This window comes from Beauveria bassiana (genome assembly GCF_000280675.1).
Source record: "Beauveria bassiana ARSEF 2860 unplaced genomic scaffold BBA_S00028, whole genome shotgun sequence".
Classification (NCBI taxonomy): Eukaryota; Fungi; Ascomycota; class Sordariomycetes; order Hypocreales; family Cordycipitaceae; genus Beauveria; species Beauveria bassiana.
The window spans coordinates 219,170-239,053 of NW_007930863.1; the positions used below are offsets into that span (position 1 = coordinate 219,170).

At 48.8% G+C, this 19,884-nt stretch overlaps 7 protein-coding genes across 7 annotated transcripts; 4 read left to right on the top strand and 3 right to left on the bottom strand.

Moving 5' to 3' along the window:
* Positions 1 to 328: 328 nt before the first annotated feature.
* Positions 329 to 1,483, top strand: BBA_07841 (fasciclin domain family protein; the record flags this gene model as incomplete). Its single annotated transcript, XM_008602938.1, has 1 exon — positions 329 to 1,483. One exon carries the CDS (start codon positions 329 to 331, stop codon positions 1,481 to 1,483), a length of 1,155 nt encoding a protein of 384 aa, XP_008601160.1.
* Positions 1,484 to 2,435: 952 nt separating this feature from the next.
* BBA_07842 (cyanide hydratase) lies at positions 2,436 to 3,757 on the bottom strand (the record flags this gene model as incomplete). The annotated part of the gene is made up of 4 exons (XM_008602939.1): positions 2,436 to 3,074; positions 3,148 to 3,493; positions 3,548 to 3,557; positions 3,610 to 3,757. The coding sequence occupies 4 exons, from the start codon at positions 3,755 to 3,757 to the stop codon at positions 2,436 to 2,438; spliced, it is 1,143 nt and encodes a 380-aa protein (XP_008601161.1).
* A 931-nt stretch (positions 3,758 to 4,688) lies between these two features.
* Positions 4,689 to 7,235, bottom strand: BBA_07843 (lipase/thioesterase; the record flags this gene model as incomplete). The annotated part of the gene is made up of 2 exons (XM_008602940.1): positions 4,689 to 5,857; positions 7,076 to 7,235. 2 exons carry the CDS (start codon positions 7,233 to 7,235, stop codon positions 4,689 to 4,691), a joined length of 1,329 nt encoding a protein of 442 aa, XP_008601162.1.
* Positions 7,236 to 7,300: 65 nt separating this feature from the next.
* On the top strand, positions 7,301 to 7,978 carry BBA_07844 (O-methyltransferase, family 3; the record flags this gene model as incomplete). Its single annotated transcript, XM_008602941.1, has 1 exon — positions 7,301 to 7,978. The coding sequence occupies one exon, from the start codon at positions 7,301 to 7,303 to the stop codon at positions 7,976 to 7,978; it is 678 nt and encodes a 225-aa protein (XP_008601163.1).
* A 1,216-nt stretch (positions 7,979 to 9,194) lies between these two features.
* Positions 9,195 to 10,884, top strand: BBA_07845 (peptidase family M28; the record flags this gene model as incomplete). Its single annotated transcript, XM_008602942.1, has 4 exons — positions 9,195 to 9,304; positions 9,385 to 10,206; positions 10,280 to 10,480; positions 10,545 to 10,884. The coding sequence occupies 4 exons, from the start codon at positions 9,195 to 9,197 to the stop codon at positions 10,882 to 10,884; spliced, it is 1,473 nt and encodes a 490-aa protein (XP_008601164.1).
* Positions 10,885 to 12,475: 1,591 nt separating this feature from the next.
* BBA_07846 (hsp90-like protein) lies at positions 12,476 to 15,961 on the top strand (the record flags this gene model as incomplete). Its single annotated transcript, XM_008602943.1, has 1 exon — positions 12,476 to 15,961. One exon carries the CDS (start codon positions 12,476 to 12,478, stop codon positions 15,959 to 15,961), a length of 3,486 nt encoding a protein of 1,161 aa, XP_008601165.1.
* Positions 15,962 to 16,800: 839 nt separating this feature from the next.
* On the bottom strand, positions 16,801 to 18,445 carry BBA_07847 (metalloprotease 1; the record flags this gene model as incomplete). Its single annotated transcript, XM_008602944.1, has 3 exons — positions 16,801 to 17,359; positions 17,419 to 18,110; positions 18,185 to 18,445. The coding sequence occupies 3 exons, from the start codon at positions 18,443 to 18,445 to the stop codon at positions 16,801 to 16,803; spliced, it is 1,512 nt and encodes a 503-aa protein (XP_008601166.1).
* Between the last annotated feature and the right edge of the window lie 1,439 nt (positions 18,446 to 19,884).

The following is a 19,884-nucleotide window of genomic DNA, read 5'->3' on the forward strand; positions in this document are numbered from 1 at the left end:
TCATCAGCCGCCACTCTTTCCCTAGATAGCCTCTCTTTCTCTCTCCTTCATACACACATTCATTTAGGTCTTTGCTTTAGCTCGTGCCCTGCAGTGTGACGCCCTCGCTCCCTCTTGCTCTCTCTGCTCGCTTGATTCGCTACACCTTGGCTCGACTGAACTAGACTATAACTAGTACGCTGTTTCCACTCCTGCTGTGATCATTCATTACGTTCCAGCCTGTTGTCAAATGCAGGATATATAGTACTGCCTTTTTGTCTCCCTTATTTTCTTCTATTAAATTAAAAACTAAAGCTACATAATCTAGTCTCAGCCACGTTGCTTTATCATGAAGTTGGAGCAGCCCCTGCCGTCAGATCCAGATGCGTTGGAGGTTCTGTTCCACAAAGGAATCGACAGCCTCCAGGACATGCCAGCGGACAAGCGCCGCGCAGATCAATCCGTCTATGAAATACTGAGAACCAATCCCGACGCGACTATCTTCTGCAGCATGGTGGAGAAGCATGCGAACTTGTTATCACGGCTACAGGATCTCAACAGCGGCGAACATACCGTGCTGGTGCCTCTGGACGAGTCTTGGAAGCACAATGGCGAGCTCATGACACGGATGGGCAGGGACCAAGACTTTCAAGAAGCGGTATTGTCGGCTCATATCTCACCACATTACGTGACCACCGACACCTTGGTTCGATTTCTCAATATACCGACTATTTTGACACCAGATGGTGCGAATGGACCTCAATTAGCCCGGACACGCCGTTCGCGCACATTTCAAATCAATGAGGCAGCAACGCTGACCACTGGAAACATCATCGCCAAGAATGGCATTGTGCACTACCTCGACCGGGTCCTGACACCGCCGCACAGCTCTCTCAGCGTGCTTCAATCGTTCTCGGAATTAAGTCTATTCAACAAGGCTCTTCTCGAGCTGAAGATGGCTGATGACTTTGCCGCCCTAGGCATCAAAGGCCGAACAATTTTCGCGCCAACTGATGCTGCTTTCAGGGCTCTCGACGACGAAATACTCGAGTTCCTTTTCGACCCCAAGACAGGCTATCCGTATCTGAAAGCCCTTATCAAATACCACATCTGTCCCAACGTCACCGTTTACACAAACCTGATCTGGCCAAAGAACAACACCGGCCACCGCATATCTTCCAAAGATAGCATTGGAGTCTGCAAAGGCCAGCAGACACAATCGCTTGCAACCATGGCCATTGATACGGCGCGAGATTTACCCGCAGCTGTTTCCTTGCATATTGCAAGGTACAATGACTTGATTGCCTTGACTTTGAACAGTAGTTCGCACGTTTTAGCACAGGATATATTAGCTGATGATGGCGTTATTCATGTGGTGGATGCGGTTTTGTTACCAGGTATGGAGGGAATTCAAGGTGCAGCTGAGCCTGCCTCTAAGCGTTTGAAGATTATAACTCTTCCGGAGCTGAGGCAGCTGCTGATGTCGTTTGTAGAGCCTGAATAGTCGGCCTGGAAGTTTACCAATTTAAAATACTATTTCACTTTATCTGCTTAATTGTGGTTTTCTCTCTTCCACGTCGCCAACCATGTCTTTCTGTTTATAGAGAGGCTAGGAAACCACGCAAACCACAGCGAGTAGTTACTATAGGTGATGTCCATGGTTAAAGAACATGAAGATAAATAAATATAACTAATTAAATAGTATTGTAAATAAACGTTGTCGTATTGTAAAACTAGTGTATTTCTTATCTAAAAGATAAGGCTAAAGTAGCTCACTTATCCTAGATGAATACTTGTCCTCATTTCTACTGTATGCGTCAAAACCTGGATGATCTACACCCACATCCGTGGGTGCCAAAAAAAATCCCGCGCCAGAACCCTTACGACCCTTCGCCCACCCCCCAGTCAGGGCACCAGGGTCCGGCCGCAGCCACCGGAAACAATGGAAAAAAAAAAAACAACCTTCGTAGCGGTGGAAGCTGGGCACGCCGCAGGGAGGGACTGCTGAAGCTGCAGCCAAAGCTGCGTTGGCAGCAGCGGAAGCCGCAGAAGCTGCCGCAAAAGCCGCGTTACTGGCTGCCCTGAAACGTAGTTTTGAAAAGTGTTAATCTACAAATTCAAGAATATATGTTTCCTTCTCTAGATGATTAAATCACCTTGCACTCTAAATAGTAAGTCTGCAAAGTCTTGGTCTAAATTGGTATCCAAAGAGTCGTAATAGATATAGAACTCCCTTATCAGTTTCGATAGTAAAGCAGAGGATGGAAAATTGCGAATCATGACGCTTTAGCTCTGTAATCACCCTTACGAAGTGACTTGAATGGTGTAGGGTTGTCTATTCTCGAGCGCTATAACCGCCTTCTAACTTGATAAGATCTAAAAATGTTGGACAAAAGAATACAAAAGGGTTTACAAAAGTTCGAGTAGAGATAGTCTATCTAAACAAACAAAAAGAGTTACTCCTCGGTGGCAGGAAGCGGCTTAGCAAGACCAAGTCTCTCCAACGAGCTAGGAACCTTTCTCGGGTCCGCCGCATTGGCATCAACAATCAGAGTCTTTGGGTTCTTGTCCACCATTAACCGAATCAAGTCAGGACGCATATAGTGTCCGCCCTTAACACCGCCTGTTAGTGCATCGGAACCCGCGGCGGTACCAGCAGGAGGGAGGAGTTGAGGGCTTACAAAATCAGCAAGGCGCTTGGTAAGCAGGTTCTCATCCAAATCAACATCGACAATGACCAGGCCCTCAAAAGTCTTGGGCGGGTCCTCGACGGCGCGGTAGCCGTCGGGGCGGTAGATGCGAGTGAAGCCGTTGCCAATGACGGCATACTCGGCATCGACGGCGTCTTCGTCGTCCTGCAGACGCTTGGGCAGGTTGAGGCGAGCGCCCTCGCGAGTCACGACTTGGGAGGGCGCCAGGGTCCAGGTACCCGTCTCGTAGGCGTAGGCGGGAGTCACAAACTCGGACTGGACCTCGGAGATGTTGGTGTAAGGATCGGGGTACTTGAGGGTCGAGGCAGGAGGGTAGACTGGCCATGCAGCAACATGAATTTCTTCGTGCTGAGCGCAGGCGAGCGCCTTCAAAAAGGGGTTCATCTATCCAAAAAAAAAAAAAATCTTTTTAGCTTTTTCGTAATTCTCATCGCCGGCAACGAGACTGGGAACGCACGTTTTCCCAGCAGTTCAAGTGGCCGAGTCTGCCAATCTCCGTCTCGACGACTGTGTTGAGCGAGTCGCCGGTCCCCTCACCAAACACGAGCTTCTCCACGTGAGTGGGCTTGATCTTGCCGCGGTGGTTAATGACGGTGCCCGTCGGGTCGATGATGATTTGCGCCGTGTACAGCGTGTGGCCGTCAAGCTCCGAGTAGCCGAGAGAGACGAAAATCTGCGCAGCCTTTGCGGCGAGCCGGATGCGCTGCATCTCGACAGAGTCTGGCTTCAGGCTGTTTTTGTGGTATTCTTTGAGAAGTGGCAGAGAATCCTGGTAGTTGACGCGCCACTGAAAGTAGGGATATCTAAAGATTCTGTTAGTGTGAAAAAGAGGTGTTTTATATCGTCTGTAATTTTACCCGGGGATCCCTAAACTCGTTAGATTTTTGTTCTCGATTACCCATCTGCTACAGAAACTCACATAGCTCAGGAAAGGCAATGAGCTTGCAGCCCTTTTCGCCGGCTTCCTGGATGAGTTTGATAGTCTTTTGGACAGACTCCTCGAGGTTGAACCAGCCGGGCTCGGCCTGGACGGCAGCCGCCTTGTACTTTCGGATCGGTGCAGACATTATTGTTGTTTAGTTGCGATGAAAGGGTTCTTTCGTGTGTAAGAATAGAGAGCTTGTGGGTAGGGTGTGTAAAGAAGTTGAAACAAGAGTCCCAACCGCCTCCCTTATATACTTTCGAGGAAAAAAAAAGACGTGGGTGAAATCCAAGTCCTTGGAGTATGTCTGTCTTGATAGTAAGGCACCCTCTCAGCTGCAGCTGTCTGCAGCTGTCTGCAGCTTGCAGGTATTGTCGGGGTTCCTCGGCATCACGGGATGTCGGGAAGCACATCATAGTTTCAATCACTTCCGGAGGCTGGCGACGCAATACGGTCCCGGCCGCACTGTTCTCTCAATGTCTAACTATATCGCACCGCGTGGCCCACACGGAACTCGGCCTTGACGATGTGCGGGATCACGCCACGAATTTGTACCAGTAGGAAACAAGCATAACTAACTAGTTAGTTTGTTAGCGGATGACGTTTCTTCGGATTGTGGACACTATCGTTGGACTCATCGACCCCACCCAGCCGCGACAGTCCGCCTGGCTACCGTACATCCGTGATCATGCGGTCGGCGGGATAAGCGTCGTTTCCATAACTTGGAATGTGTCCCTGTAACTCTAAAACGCAACGCTTAATAAGAAGCGGGGTGTGAGTTCTCTGGGAACCTTGTTCCTAGTAGCCAAGGCTGAGCTGCAAGAGCGTGACAGAGAGGCATAAAGTTGCTCCCGAGTCGCCATATTAGAGCTAGTGTGCATTTGCCAGCAGCCCATGTGATGCAGCACGACGCAATAACTATGAGCTGTCCAATAGTAAGCAGTATAACTACATGATTTTATACGATATATCACAAGTGTATGGCATACTCTATTTTTTGACCCGCATTTCGAAAACTTGTATTTCCAACAGTAATCGAATAGTAACTTGGAGAATTTGTATTGAACAAATGGTTCTTATACCGATCGCAGAAACTGGTCGACAGCCGTCATTGAACGCCCGTGAGCATAGCCGAGCGCAGAATCCAGCACCGGTTGAACATGGGCCTCATCCGGTGCAATGGTCAAGACTAGCTCCTTGCTGGTCACGAGCGCGACCTTTTCATCAGAGTCTAGAACCAGCATATCTGCACGAAGCAGCTCCCCTCCAAATTTAATGCACGAGTCAAATAGTGTCTCTCCTGCTCCCGACGTAACTAGCATACGCTTCGCCACGGGCCCTTTGACTGCACGAGAAGCCGTGGCAGTCAATGCGGGCGGAAAGGCGGCTTTCCACGCCTCGACTGCATCGTCAGCCTCAATGGGCGATGCCCAGACTTCGGTGGACAATGGCTCGAATAAACGGATGAATACATCCAACTGCTGGGCTGAGAGATAGTCGTTGCCGTCGTTTGCTGTAAATGAGGCGTCGGTGGTATTCATTGTCATCCATGGCGAGCAAAGTGCTACGGCGCGAAGCTGCTTCCCTTGCTCGCCGCTCAACTCGGTCATTGGTGGTGCATAGGGGGATGGCCGCACCACGTGTAGGAGTAAGCTAGCGATTAGATGGCCACCTGCACTGTCGCCTGCCATTATGAGATTTTCTGGCTGCATGCCGGCATCGATAGTAGCACCAGGTATAGCCTGGTGGAATAAATACTTGACTGCGGCCACCATTTGTATTAGCTGCACAGGATAGGCGTGCTCCGAGCTTAGCGCGTACTCCAGGACAATGAGGCGAGTCGCGGCACACGAGGCCGCACACTGCAACGCAAACGGCATGTGGCCGGGTGCCTGTAAGGGGTTCAGGTAGCCTCCGCCGTGGACGTAGAGCAGTATCGGACCATCCAGAGGCGCATTTGCGGGAGTGACGAGATGCAGTGTTGGACAGGGAACTCGTTCGTGGGCATCATGCCCCGACGTATGCTCGGGCAGTTCTACGGTGATGCTGTCATATTCGAGCCCATGGTCATGACAGTAGTCCTTGACGGCAGCTCCGGTGAGCCGCTGTCTCGAGTGCGCAAAGGTATGTCGCGGGTTGAGCGTCTTACGCAAGGCCTGGAGGAGAGAAATGGAAAGCTTTTGGCGCCAGTGCAGAGACGAAGCGTCGATACTGCGTGATGCGAAACCAAAAAAGGCTCGCGCAACTAGTGCCAAGGGGCCATGGATCAGTAAAAACAGAATATTGACGCAAACGGCGTGGACTGGGACGCCAAGACTGGGGATAGGCGCTTGTAAATAACAAATAGAAGGGGAAGAACTCGTACTGGTAAGCGGGACGAGCCACGATAATGACACCTTGTCGAACAGGCCCATCGGGCCAGGCACAAGGTCCTTGGTGGACGTCGACATGATGGTCAAGGGAGACACAATGTATCGTGACTTGTCATGAAAACATTGCTGATGTTTGTGGAAAGGACGGATTTTGGCGATTTCTGTAGCGCGTCGTAACTACCGAGGCTGAGCGGATACCGCGGCGTCGTGCTGTAAATAAAGGATTAATCCTTTGTCATCATGCCACCAACACGACTGACGAGCTTGCTGCCAATCTACCCTACGAGGCCGCAACAGAGCACTTTATCTAAACATTTATGCCCCTGCAGGCTTAGAGATGTGTGGAATCATATGAAATGGCTTTGAGGGCAGTTAATATAGATTAAAGTTATTTGCGGAGGCCTCGAACTGGAATTAGATGTGGGATTTTTTTCATCATGGTGGTGGCTTACTATGATGCGGCTGGTCACTCAAAAACCAAACTAATTACTTGACTACCTAATAATAACGAGTATTCAGAGCCAGCAGTGGTCGCGCCACCGACAAGAACTAGTCCAACATTGACTTTTTAACAAGCTGTATTTTTTGCAGTCGTGCTAGCCTTGTCTCGTCATCCATAAAATTGATACCAGGGTATACAAGGGCAGAAAATGCATGATTTGACCTGGAGCTCATATGGTATGTTGGAGAAGCTTGTCCTGCCAATGATGGATCTAAATAATCAAGGAATGTAGTGTGCCAGTCATAAACATCATAAACGTCGTGAACAGTGTCCGTGAGGCTGGCTAGTTACTAGTGCTTGCCAATCAAGAGTCGTGTATCTCGACAACTGCCCATGAGCTTTACACGTGGTCATTCGGACATGGACTTACAGTACACCGAACTGACATGCTCGGCCGAGTGATTGTAAATGCTACATTGAGCTGGTCTAGGCAGCAGCTCTGCGGCACTACCATTCTCTAGTGCATGGTAGCATTGTTAGGCAAGCAGGGCATGCCTCCTTTCTACGCTGGCAGGAGTGTAGTCCACCACGGGCCATCCCAATCATATACTCCGCTCGTGTTCCGTGACATTGACAAAAGCCGACGCACCAACTAGTATCGGATCGAAAACTACGGGAAAGAGGTTGATGCTGCGTGCGGGGGAGGGAACCGTCTTTACCTCCGAGCCGAAGCCGACCACGCCAAATATAAAGAGACGATGAATCTGCCTTGATGGTTTTGATGTACTTGTTGCACGTAAACCTGCCATCTTGAACATTAAATTAGTGGTAAACATTATTACCGTCATTCTTCACCCACCATTGCTCCTTGGCCATGTCTTCCGCATTGCCTCTCTCCACAAAGATTGCTCACGTCGTGGCGATTGAAGCCGGCGCGGAGAAAGCCTTTGTAAAGCCCGACCCCCATCTCGAGCATGCCCTTTCCAACACTGCCAAGAACGGCATGCCGTCCATCCAAGTATCCCCTTTACAGGGCCAGCTTCTTGCCATCCAGGCTCGTTTTATCGGCGCCAAGACGGTCCTGGAGATTGGTGCCCTCGGCGGCTACTCCACCATCTGCCTCGCCAAGACGGGCGCCAAAGTGACGAGCATCGAGATTGACCCCAAGCACCGTGACATCGCGAGCGAGAATCTGCGCGCTGCTGGAATCGAGCCCGACATCATCCTAGGCGACGCGCGAAGCGTGCTGCCCGAGCTTGTGCGCGAGGGGAGGGTGTTTGACATGGTTTTCATCGACGCCGACTGGGGCCAGCATGCCGACTACTTTGACTGGGCCGTCAAGCTGACACGCAAGAATGGATGCATCTTTATCGACAATGTCGTGCAGGAAATCATCACCTGCCACGATGGTAGTGTTGGAAAGGGCACATTGGTGGAGAGGGTTGGCGCGGAAAAAAAGGTGACGGCGACGCTGGTGCCAAAGATTACAGGAAAGGAGGGTGTGACGGATAACGCGTTTATTGATGGGTTCCTGATAGCGATTATAAACTAGGTAGATTCTATTATTAGGGGTCTCAAGCTCAGCTGCAAGATGTCTCTGTTGTGTCGAATTACCTCGCGTCACGTGCACCTGTCCCCTTAGCCTTAGCAAAATGTAATGCACTGTCCTCTTGGCAAAATGGCACTGTTTCCTAGCAATAACTCTGTAGATCTCTCACCAAACGCTGGCTGGCCTCTAAATCACCATCACCCAGTAGTGCTACAATCAGCCGACTCCAGCTGTTGGACATTCATCATCATTATTAGCGACCCCGAGTAAATCAGTTAATCTCGTCCAGGACCAATGATGCAACATTGATGCCACAGCTGACGACGAGCCTCTGCCAGTTTAGGAAACTCGCCATCGTGAAAACGGAGGATCTTTTGCTGCTTTTGCTGCTTCTGTCCGCCGACGCCCAACAGCTGGCCAACGTGGCACGCCCTAACTGGAGGCGTCCACATCGTCTGCCGGCACTTTTTACAGGTCCTTTTTGCACAACATGTCACTAAGCGTCGTTTACAGTCACGTCTTGGACCACCTCGCAGAGGTAGTGTCCCTTTCAGCAAGGATCCGATAACCCTTTGTCCTCACAGCCTCGTCGTGAGGGGATTCGCAATGTCACTAACTAGACTGACTCAACCTCCACGCACAGAATTGTGCCCCGCCCAGTGGCAATTGCTTTGCTCCAGAAATTCGGCTGTGTAAATGTTGCAGGGCGAGGCTTCTCTCTCACACCAAGCTCAAAGCGATACTTCGCCAAATCTCTCGGGACATTTTCGAGATGAAATGGTGGTGACTTTTTTTCATTCGTGTAAATCTAATGGCCCTAAAAAACCAGCCATTCGCACTATGCATTGCGTACTTTTTATGCGAATACTAGGCTTTAACACAAACACATTTTCCTGCTGAATCAAATAGCGTGTTAAAGATTCAGCCACACTTTCAAGGATGCCATCACCCCGCCGATCAAATCTTGGCGGCAAAGGCCACTAGGAACCACGCAAAAAGAAGCTTCTTTTACCAGCTGCCCAAGATGGAAGGTGCGAAAAGGAACCACGGATCGCGTGATGCACAATACGAATGATCAAAGGTGTATTGCACGCCTTGGCAAGTCTAGGTTGCCTTGGCGTTCGGCATATTTCTTTTACATAAGACGCCATCATAGATCTTCTTCCCCTCCCCATCCTCACCTGCACTTGCACTACAACTTCAATCAAGAGTCTGTAAAATGAAGTTCCTCACAGCTGCGGCCTTGGGCATCTTCGGTCTCGCAGGGCTATCGGGAGCTACTGTTTCGATTACTCCAGAGAGGGCTGTCAATGATATCAAGGTTGGAGAGTAAGTGCAGCGACTGCCCTTTACTAGCTTGAAGTACCTACCTACTGGCTTGCAATACCACTAACGCAGGAAAAAAAAAGGCTGCAAAACGTGCTTTGGCACTTGCAAAAGATTGGTCGCGACAATGGTGGCAATCGCGCACACGGTCTACCCGGATTCAAAGCGTCTCGGGACTTTGTTCTAGAGCGTGTCTCGAAGCGTTTCGGTAAACGGCTGGACACGTATGTTCAGGAGTTCAACCATACGTTTAGCCAAGTTCGAAAAATTGAACTCGAGGGACCAGACGGCGAGCCAGTGGATGTCTACGCCCTGCAGTATGTCTCTGCGACACCCCTCCCTGGAGGTGCTACAGGATCGCTCTTGGACACTCCAGTCGACGACGAACGGGGTTCCATGTGTTTCCCAGAGCAGTGGAACGGTGTCAATGCCACTGGCAAGATTGTTCTACTCAAGCGCGGCACGTGTGCAATCGCGGATAAGCTAAAACTGGCCCGACAGCACGGCGCCCTCGCGGCTGTCCTCTACCACAATGCTCCCGGAACCCCTACGAGCGCCACGCTCGGTGCCAGCAATCTCGGTCTCCTAGTCCCCGTCGGCCTCGTTTCTCGTGACGTGGGCGAGGCCTGGCGCACTCGACTTGCCGCGGGCGAAGACCTCCGTGTGACACTGATCATAGACGCAGTGACCGAGCCGCGCCCGGGCTGGAACATTATTTCAGAAACAAAACAGGGCGACCCCGACAATGTGGTCATGCTGGGAGCGCATCTCGACAGTGTCCAGCCCGGTCCCGGCATCAACGATGACGGGAGTGGCACAGCCGCGCTGCTTGAGATTGCGACTTCTTTTCAAAAGTACACGGGTTTCAAGAACAAGATTCGCTTCGCTTGGTGGGGGGCTGAAGAGTAAGTCATTATTGGCGCAATGGCATTCTTTGTATTGTGCAAGTAACGAATGCTGATAATCACTTGTACGCAGGCTTGGCCTGATTGGCTCTCTGTACTATACGGCGCAACTGTCGGATGCAGAAAAAGACAAGATCAAGTTTTACTTCAACTATGATATGATAGCTAGTCCCGAGCCGAAATTTGTCGTTTATGCTGACAACGACGCACACGAGTACGGAGCCGTACCATTGTATGACTACCTGAAAGAGGCCGGAGCTACACCCGAATACGCGTATGTTTGACCTTTAATCCCACAAACTGTTTGACAGCTAATAACTCTAATTTTCAATCTGTAGTAAATTCGGCTCCTCATCCGACTATGTTGGCTTCCTAAAAGCTGGAATACCTAGCAGCGGCATCTTTACTGGCGCCGGAGCGCCCTTTGACAAATGCTACCACCTGCTGTGCGACAATCTCGACAATATCAACTGGGACGCGTACGAAAAGAATGCAAAGGCTGCCGCACATGTTGCGGCCGAGTTTGCTCTCAATCTCGAGGGTGTGCCTGCGCGCAACAAGACGAGCTCGAATCCTCGGTCGACCCGCGGGGTTCAGGATAGCTTCCGCGAGTGGGCTGCTGGAATCCAAGTCGCCGAAACACACGCAAGCTGCGGCGGAGAGCTTACTTCTATCTAAAATTGTTCTCGTTTGAACGGGGAAAATATGAATTACAGTCGATGATCGGGGTGACACTTGGTCGAGGTCAATAATAAACGTTGACCAGCAATCGGGTGTCGAGTAGTCCGATGATGCGAGAGTATCAGCTCAGCGACAAGACGGTCCAGAGGCGGAGAGGTCAGCGCAGTCATGGTTTCCAAATATCGCATCTAGTCTGATGGTATGTGATGGGATGTGATGAGGGCATGCCAAATACCTTGCTCATACATGTGCAAGAGTTAATTCGAAGCTGAAACTCGACCGAATTGTCCTTGGTAGCCTCCATCAACCAGTGATGCCGATTACAATAATTATTGTAGGAGCTGTATTTTCGATACAAGCAAACTACAAGGTTATTACATAATAGCTGGTGCATGCAAGTAAACTACCTATCCTCCCCGCATAACTATCATGCTGGTGGTTGCAGGTCAAGACTAGTTCCCTTTGTCCCTGTACAAGTTTGGCTAAATTGCCCCGTCAAAACTTTTTAGCCCTACTCTGTTCCATAATATTCCATAGCTTATCAATTTAATCAGAAAGATGGCGTTGCGGAGTGGATGTGATTCGATAATATTTTTTATTAATTCTTCCTTTACCAACACATGCCTCTTTCAGCCGCTAACGTTAGGTATTACCGCTCTATGATTCGCTCAAGAAGAGATTGTAGATTTGCATCATTCAGCATAGTTACTGCAACTCAGCCTGCCAAGTGAACTAGTTGCTGGGCAAATTCTGTAGAGGTGCCAGAATGTGCTCGCTGTCGCTCTACAAACTGGAAATATGGTTACAATACTGGTATTCGTAAACCCCAACCCGCAGCCGTCCCTGTGTTACATTCCAAGTAACGGATGGTCTCTGTATTCGTATTTTCGCTCTCATTCACAAAGTGAGGGGCACATCCATTCTCATCATTGGCCCGAAAATCTGACATGGGGAGCAGTTGTTGACAACAAAAAAAGCGGTGCAAATAGATGAAAATTGTGGCTAATCTCGGAACGGTCTAGAACGCAGCAAATCTCGATGGACGGCGACGTCTTGTCTTACTAGCCATCAACTCACTGAGTCAACTTGCTGCTGTGGCCGTTGTCTGCAGCACCTGCTTCGTATTTATTACTTACCATGCGACCACGGAGCAACTCGTCCGGCCCCCTGCTACGGGGCCAAGGGGGCAGACTTACTACAATAATTAACTAGTTGGTGTGCCTGCCCGTTGCCGCTATTGAGGTCCGTGGACGTCTATCCGTCTGTACATAAGTCTAGAATAACGGCACCAGACGCCACGGGCCTAATGCCCAGGAACGGTCCGTCGCTAGATGGTGTTGTTTTTTTTCTTTTCCTCTCTCTTGCGTTGCATATTTCGCCGATATCCGTCATGATTGCAATCGCCGCGGCCCAGATTGCTCTTGTCAGCAAATCGTCTTCTTCGCCAAGGACAGCGACCACTCAAGTAATCAGCGCGCTGTACTGCTGCTCGATTTTTGCGCTTGGTCGTCGGGACTGAGCACATTCAGAGCAGAGTGAAGAGCGGCCATTGCCCCTTCCAAGCCGAGTAGGTGTTGCGATTAACAGGATGAGAGTCCCAATCTGGATCCAGCTTGCGCTGCTTGTGAGCGCCGTCGCCCTGCTCGCCCTCGCCGTCGTCGCAGTGCCGACGTGGATATACGTCCAAAGCTTCGTCGCCAATGTTGAAACTGACAGCCTTGCCCTCGCAGCATCGCTCTACGCAGCCAAAATTGATTCACAGCTACAGCTGCTTAACACCATCAGCCGCACCATCTCCACGCGCATCCTGATACAGCAGTCTTTGGTCAATTACTATAATGGCAACTCGACAACAACGGATCCATTTGAGCCGACCGTCACCGACCTACAAAGCGCCCTCGCCACAAACAGCTTCACTGGTCTGCTGCAGGCCCGGATTTACTCGCGAAACCAGACTGGCGAGAATGCAACGGGGCTTGTCAGTGTGACGGGCTCCGGCGTTGGGACGCAGACGCAAAACATCGAATTACCGTACCTCACTCCCAATGGATCACGCGTCAACCTCAGCGATGCTGAATTCGGATACCCTCCCTGTCTGTATCCAAACATCACCTATGCAACCTTGGACTATCCAAATCCATATATAACCTCAGAGACTGCCGTGTCGGCTAGTGCCTTTCCAGACGTGTTGTTGAGCGATAGCCGGGGGCTGCTCCTTGGCCCACTGGCTATCAACCAGACGTTCGCGCTTGTATCACTCACGATCCCGATTCGATCTTTGCAGGCCAATGGATTTATACTAGGATATCTAACGCTGGTCGCTGCTGCCAACTCGTTCTTTGACATCCAAACAGCGACCGATGGACTTGGCAGCACTGGCGTCGCCATACTCGTCACTCCCAACGATCCGTCAAACCGCTTCACGCCACCACTACTGCCCTCCAATGCCACCTTTCGGCCACCAAAGAATTCTTTGAGCAAATACGAAATTCGCTTTGTATTGTCACCCATCACTCCTCCAGGACAACCCGATCGTCATCAAGTTCAGCAAGGAAATTGGGACTTACCCTTTGTCTTGTCTCGCTACCCAGCCATCTATGGTGTGTACTCGACGTACAATGGGAAGCCGAATAATGCCCGCGCTAGCTTGACAGAAAAGAACGAGCGAGGGTTCTCGGTAGCAGTCGGTGTTGCTCGCCCACGAACCACACTCGTTGACTGGGCCATTGTCGTAGAAAAGTCGCACAGCGAGGCTTACCTCCCCATTTCGCAGCTACGGAAGATCTTAGTCGGATGCGCATTCGGAACTGCCGGCTTGGTCATGATACTCATCATACCTTGCGCATACTTTAGCGTCCGCCCCATTCGGAGACTCAAGACAGCCACTGAAAAGTCAATCTCGGTGCCTGGGTGCAATCTCACGTACGGCGATGAAGACAAGAACGCAGCCAGCACCGGAGGCACTCTATCGTCAGCTTCGATTAGGGGGATTTTTCAAAGCTTCCAAAGAAAGTTCGCAAAGCCCCAGCAAGCACTGACGCAAGCCGAAATCGACAATCACCGCCGACTCTTTAGGATTCCTGGCAGGGTCAAGGAGAGATCGCATCTGATTACTGATGAAGTGACAGAACTCACAGAGGTCTACAACAAAATGACGGATGAGCTTGTGAAACAATACACATCACTCGATGAGCAAGTGGCAAAGAGGACCCGGGAATTGGAAATCAGCAAAAAGGCTGCCGAGGCTGCGAGTGAGAGTAAGACGCTATTTATCGCTAATATCTCTCATGAACTCAAGACGCCACTCAATGGAATCATGGGCATATGTGCCGTCTGTATGGAAGAAAACGACATTCTCCATATACAGCATTCTTTGAAGACCCTATATCGATCTGGTGAGTCGGATGAAAATTTTACATGTGCGGCAGGCTGGCTAACGGGAACGCCAGGCGAATTATTACTGCACCTCTTGGAAGACTTGCTCAGCTTCTCCAAAAACCAAGTCAACCATGAGATCAAGCTCGAGCTCAAGGAATTCCGACTCGGGGAAATACGGTCGCAAATCATATCTATTTTCGACAAACAAGCCAGGGACAATAAAATCGATCTAGAAGTCGTTTTATCTAGTCCAGAATATCAGGATCATCACGAGACACCACATCTTCCTCTCCAACAAAGTTTGGTCCAAACTGGCCGTCCTGGCCGCCTACGCGACATGTACGTCTTGGGAGATCAGCACAGGATATTACAAGTCATCATCAATCTCGTTAGCAACAGTTTGAAGTTTACATCAGCGGGCGGCAAGGTTCAGGTTCGAATACAGCGAGGGGATGCGATGACGGTGAAGCAGGGCACGCGGCAAAAGGCTTTGACACAAAAATCTCAATCCAGCAGCGAAAAGAGTGGCACTCGAGCAAGATGCTCGCCATCGTCGGCTTCGGAAACAGGAGAGATTGAAACAAAGACATGCGATCAAGAAGATCTCGCTAGTGACTCCCACGTCATGTTTACTCAAGACGTGCAAAGACCGCCGACGTTGGCCGATAGTCTCGCAACTGCATATCTCTTTACATTCGAAGTCGAAGATACAGGGCGCGGCATTCCCAGCAACATGCAGGATCAAATCTTTGAGCCATTTGTGCAAGTGGACTCGAGCTTCAGCAAAGAGTTTGGCGGCACCGGATTGGGGTTGAGTATCTGCTCACAGCTGGCCAAGCTAATGGGCGGCACGATTACTGTAAGAAGCAGTGAGGGGCTCGGCTCAACATTTAGTCTACAAATCCCCCTCGAACATATCATAGACCGTGTGCCAAGCACCATGTCGGAAAGCACGAGGCAAGTGTCAAGAGCACCAAGCGTTGGCGGCTCAACAACTGGTGGTGGCGGCGGCGGCAGCAGCAGCTGCCACCGCAACTCTTTGAGCAGTGTGCTTGCGCAGGACCCCGATCCAGTAGTTACAGCAAACAGCAACGACAGCCACAGAACCGATATTCAGCCTCGTCTTGTCGGCCTCAGCACACCATTCTTCCCACCGAATCCCTACCAGACGCCGCCCGTCCCACCTTGCAACCCAACAACCACCGTCGTTGCGCCGCCAACCACGAGCGTCGAGACGCAAGCTGCCATCCAAAAAGCCAAAGCCGACAAGGCCAAAACCTCTGGAGGCGAGTCGGCAAACAGCGAGCTATGTGTGCTCGTGGCTGACGACAATGCGACGAATATCGAGGTTGTACGCAGAATGCTCAAACTGGAAAAGGTTCTTGATGTTTGCATTGCAAAGGACGGTCGCGAGGCATACGAGGTGGTCAAGGCCAACATGGAGCGAAATCGGAAATTTGATCTCATCTTTATGGATGTGCAAATGCCCAATCTGGACGGCATTCAGTCGACCAAGCTGATTCGGCAGATGGGCTATGCGGCCCCCATCGTGGCCTTGACAGCATTTTCCGAGGAGAGCAATCGCAAAGAGTGCATCGAGTCGGGCATGGACGAGTTTCTGGCAAAGCCTATACGGAGGTCAGCGCTGAAGAGTGTCTTGACGAAATTTGCCACAATATACGAGGAAAAGACATGAATGAGAGGAGAGGGGATTCGCTGGTGGGGGGGGGGGGGGGGGGATAAGACGTGTATATAAGAAATCGAACACAATCTAATAAATGACATTATCCATTAGCATGGCTGTTCAAGCCTACAATGCCGACTGTGACTTGAAAGTTCCACTTCTTCCCCATCAGGATTTCATCCCATCAGAATATCATCCCACCAAACTCCCATCTTTCAAGTAGCAACTTCTCCATAGGTAGCCAACGCCTTTCCAACAATCCCTAATTATAGCGGACTATCACTATTTACTGCTTCCTTCACAGGCTATCAATGTACTTCTGATTCTTGCGGTCATTGTCCTGTAGTGACTTGATATACTCCTCCGACCACTTACGAAAATCCTGTCGGTTTCGAGGGCTGAAATTTGCCACACAGGATTTAAATCTCATCACATAGCGATTACCTATTAAGGTAATTTGCAGGTCTTAATAGACTAATTAGAGTAAAGAATTTCACTAAAGTCACTCTCTTAGAGTCTCTATTAGAAGAACCTCCTTCTAGCGCGTCTCTACTCTAGAGCGTACCTCTCTAAGCGTGCCTCTAAGCGTGCCTCTAGTGTGCCTTTAAGAGCGCCTTTAAGAGCGCCTTTAAGAGCGCTTTTAAGAGCTCTTTAGAAAGTTATTTAAGCGCCTCTGTCAGGCGCGTTATGTTTTAAACGGTGCCTTAATATGTGTATCAGGTAGAAAAAAGGGTAGAGGATGGGTAGAGGACGAGGACTTCTATTAAAGGGGTACAAAGCCATTATGTGGGCTATGTGACAAGATTCAAATCCTATGTGGCAAATTTCAGCCCTCGTCGGTTTCGGTCATATTACTTTTGCTCCTCCTCTCTACACCGCTTTTGTCCCTTTTGCGTGTCTTGCTTCAGGTCCTGCCAATACCCGCGTTCTTTCTGCTCATACTCCTTCTTCCGTCCCGAAAAGCCTTCTTCCCGCCGCTTCCATTCTTCGTCGGCCCACTGACTGTATTGCGGTTGCTGCCGGTATTGCTCGAGCCACTCCCACATCTCATCGCGTTCAGCTTGCAGCTGGTTGAACTTTTCCGGCATCGACTTCGTCAGCCATTTTTCACGCTGCTTGTACTCTTGATCCACCTCGTTCAAACAGTTCTTCTCATTCTGCTCCTTCTTCTGATTCAGCTGTAGACGTTGCTGGTCTTGCGGTTGTTGATCTTGCGGCTTCTTTTCTTGCGGCTTCTCCTCCTCCTGCGGCTCCTCCACCTGCGACCCCTCCTCCTGCGACTGTTGACCTTGCGGCTGCACCCAACGTCCCTTCTGCTGCAACTGCCCTTTATAAGGCATGCGGAATTTTTCGTACACGTCCAACGTTCTTTGCTTCTGGCCATCTGTCAAGCCATCCATCTTGCAGCCGCTATAGTACATCTTGATTAGACTCTCGGCTCGCTTTAACAGGGTAACATGAATACTCACTAAGTTTTCGGGGTCATCAAATTATAGATAAGGTCAGGTCTACTATCAAGATGCTGGCAGGTGTTGATTTGGCCTTGTGGAGGGCATCCTGGCATAATCCTTGCCACATTCGCGTCTATCATATGAGTTGGAGTATCATCAATACCGTCGTTAACCCGATCGCAGGCCGTTCTACCCCAGCTGCCTTTGCGGCGCGAGTGATCTGTGTGCTCTAGTCCAAGCCAGTGGCCAACCTCATGGGAGAATGTAGACAACGATCCCTGGTGCTCCGGATAAGCCATATTCGGAATGGTGGCAGAGGAGACCAATATGCCGTCTGAAATCTCGAGTTCCTTTGCGTTAGAGGCCTCCCAAATTCCGGCAACGGGGATAGAACCCCGGCCCGAGATGCCTCCGGAACGACGCCTCCATGAGGTCCAGGTTTCACCGTTAGGCCCCCTCTCGGTAGTGATATCGTTCTTGTACCAGTCTCTAAGGCGAAAAAGGAAGATAATGTTCAATGAGGCATAGTCGCCCTCACCCCGATGATATTGCCTCTGGATGTCGTTGAAAGTTCCAGTAAACATCCCCGAGTTAGGATCAAAAAGGTCGGGGCGCGTGTAGCGATGGATCTTGTCGACCGAAGTATCGAGTTCGAATCCATAGGAATAGAATTTGTTGAACTCATCTAGCAATTGTTGGATTTGGCTTTCCTGTTTTAGACTTTGTGTTAGGAGTTTTTTATTACACCTGACATATTGACAGTCAAGGCACGCAAACCACCTACTTGAATATTGCCGCCATTGACGGTGTTGTTCTTGGCTAAAACAGTAATATAGGCTGGTATCCTGTGTGGTTGGGCCACTTGACGCTTTGTAGTGTTTTTTTCCTGCGCGAGGACTTCCTCTGAGTGTGTCCATTGCTCCACGCTCAGACTAGGAGTACCACAATCTACTTCATTGGCTGTGAAGTTGGTCATGTCGAGTGCCTGGGCACAAGCAGCCAAGGCGGCAAGGCCAGTAGCGACGAGGCGGAAGTTGAGAAGCATTGCACGGAAAGCCACAACAAATAGACGGTATAGAGACTTGAAGTCAAAAGGAGTGTAAGCGTGTGAAAACGAGTGAATAATCGGCTATGTAAGCGACAAATGAGTGACTGTATGAAGGAATGAATGAAGCCATACTCGACAGACGGGATTAGGCATCAGCTATATATATGATTAAATAGGGAAACAATCGGTAGTAAAACATAAACAGTGAATTCATCCGGTGTGAATATGAAGGGGTATGCCAATTTGCTAGCACGGCTTGGTATACTCTCTGATTACATTGGTTTTACCGCGCCCATTCAACAATATCCGCTCAGTAGCCAAGTAGCAATCTATATATCTAGCATTATAGCGAGCAGGAAAATACTTTTGAGTAAGCTAATACGCATGTGTGTGTTGCATGTAAATTGATATAACTGGAGATGAAGAGCATTTCAAAATTTAGCTTCCACGTCTGTGATTTATTACCATTCCAACTTTGCCGCAAAGCAAAGGAGGGGAAATTTATTTTGTAGATTAACCAGTTGATTATAAACGGGGCTTCATGACTCTGGCAGCGGAGGGCTTCATGAATCAGGCAGCGGAGGGCTTCATGATTCTGGCAGCGGAGGGCTTCATGATTCTAGCAGCAGAGGGCTTCATGAATCAGGCAGCGGAGGGCTTCATGATTCAGGCAACGGAGGGCTTCCCAAAATTAGCTACAGTAGGTATCAAAAAGTGACGGTAAAAGCGGATTTTACATCTGAATATATACTTTTAAAAAGTAATATAATACTCTTAACTTAACTTATAAAATTCTTAAGAAAATATATAAAGATACTTATTAAGAAATTATTTAATATTCTATAAGTCTTTATTTGTTTTTATTAGTAATTATAGAATTATCTTTTTCTAGAAAAAAATAAAACTTTAAGATTTTTAGTTATTTCTAATATTTTAGGTTTAATAGCTAATAAATAAGTTAAAGAATATATATTAATTATAATTTAATATTTTTACTCTTTATATTACCTTCTAATTTACTATTAAAATGTTAGAGTCTTCTTTTATAAAATGATTTTATTATATTAATTAGAATTAACTACCTCTATATACCCTAATAAGATTCTATAAATAGAAAGGATTAAGTCTTTTATAGCTTTAAAAAATAACATTTTACTGTTTTTATACTTTTTTTCTGTTATTTTCTTTATAATATAAAGCTTAGCTATATTACTCTTATCTTTAATAGTACTATAAGCTAATACAATTCTTTAATTCTTTATATAATAATAATAATATAATATACCTTTAATATAGGTAATTCTTATTATACTAAGGTCTTAATTAATAATTAATAACTATATATAATATATATACTTACTCTTTTAAGAGATAATATCCTTAAAATAGTATTATATATCACTTAGTAATCTTATATATAGTATCTACTATTAGAA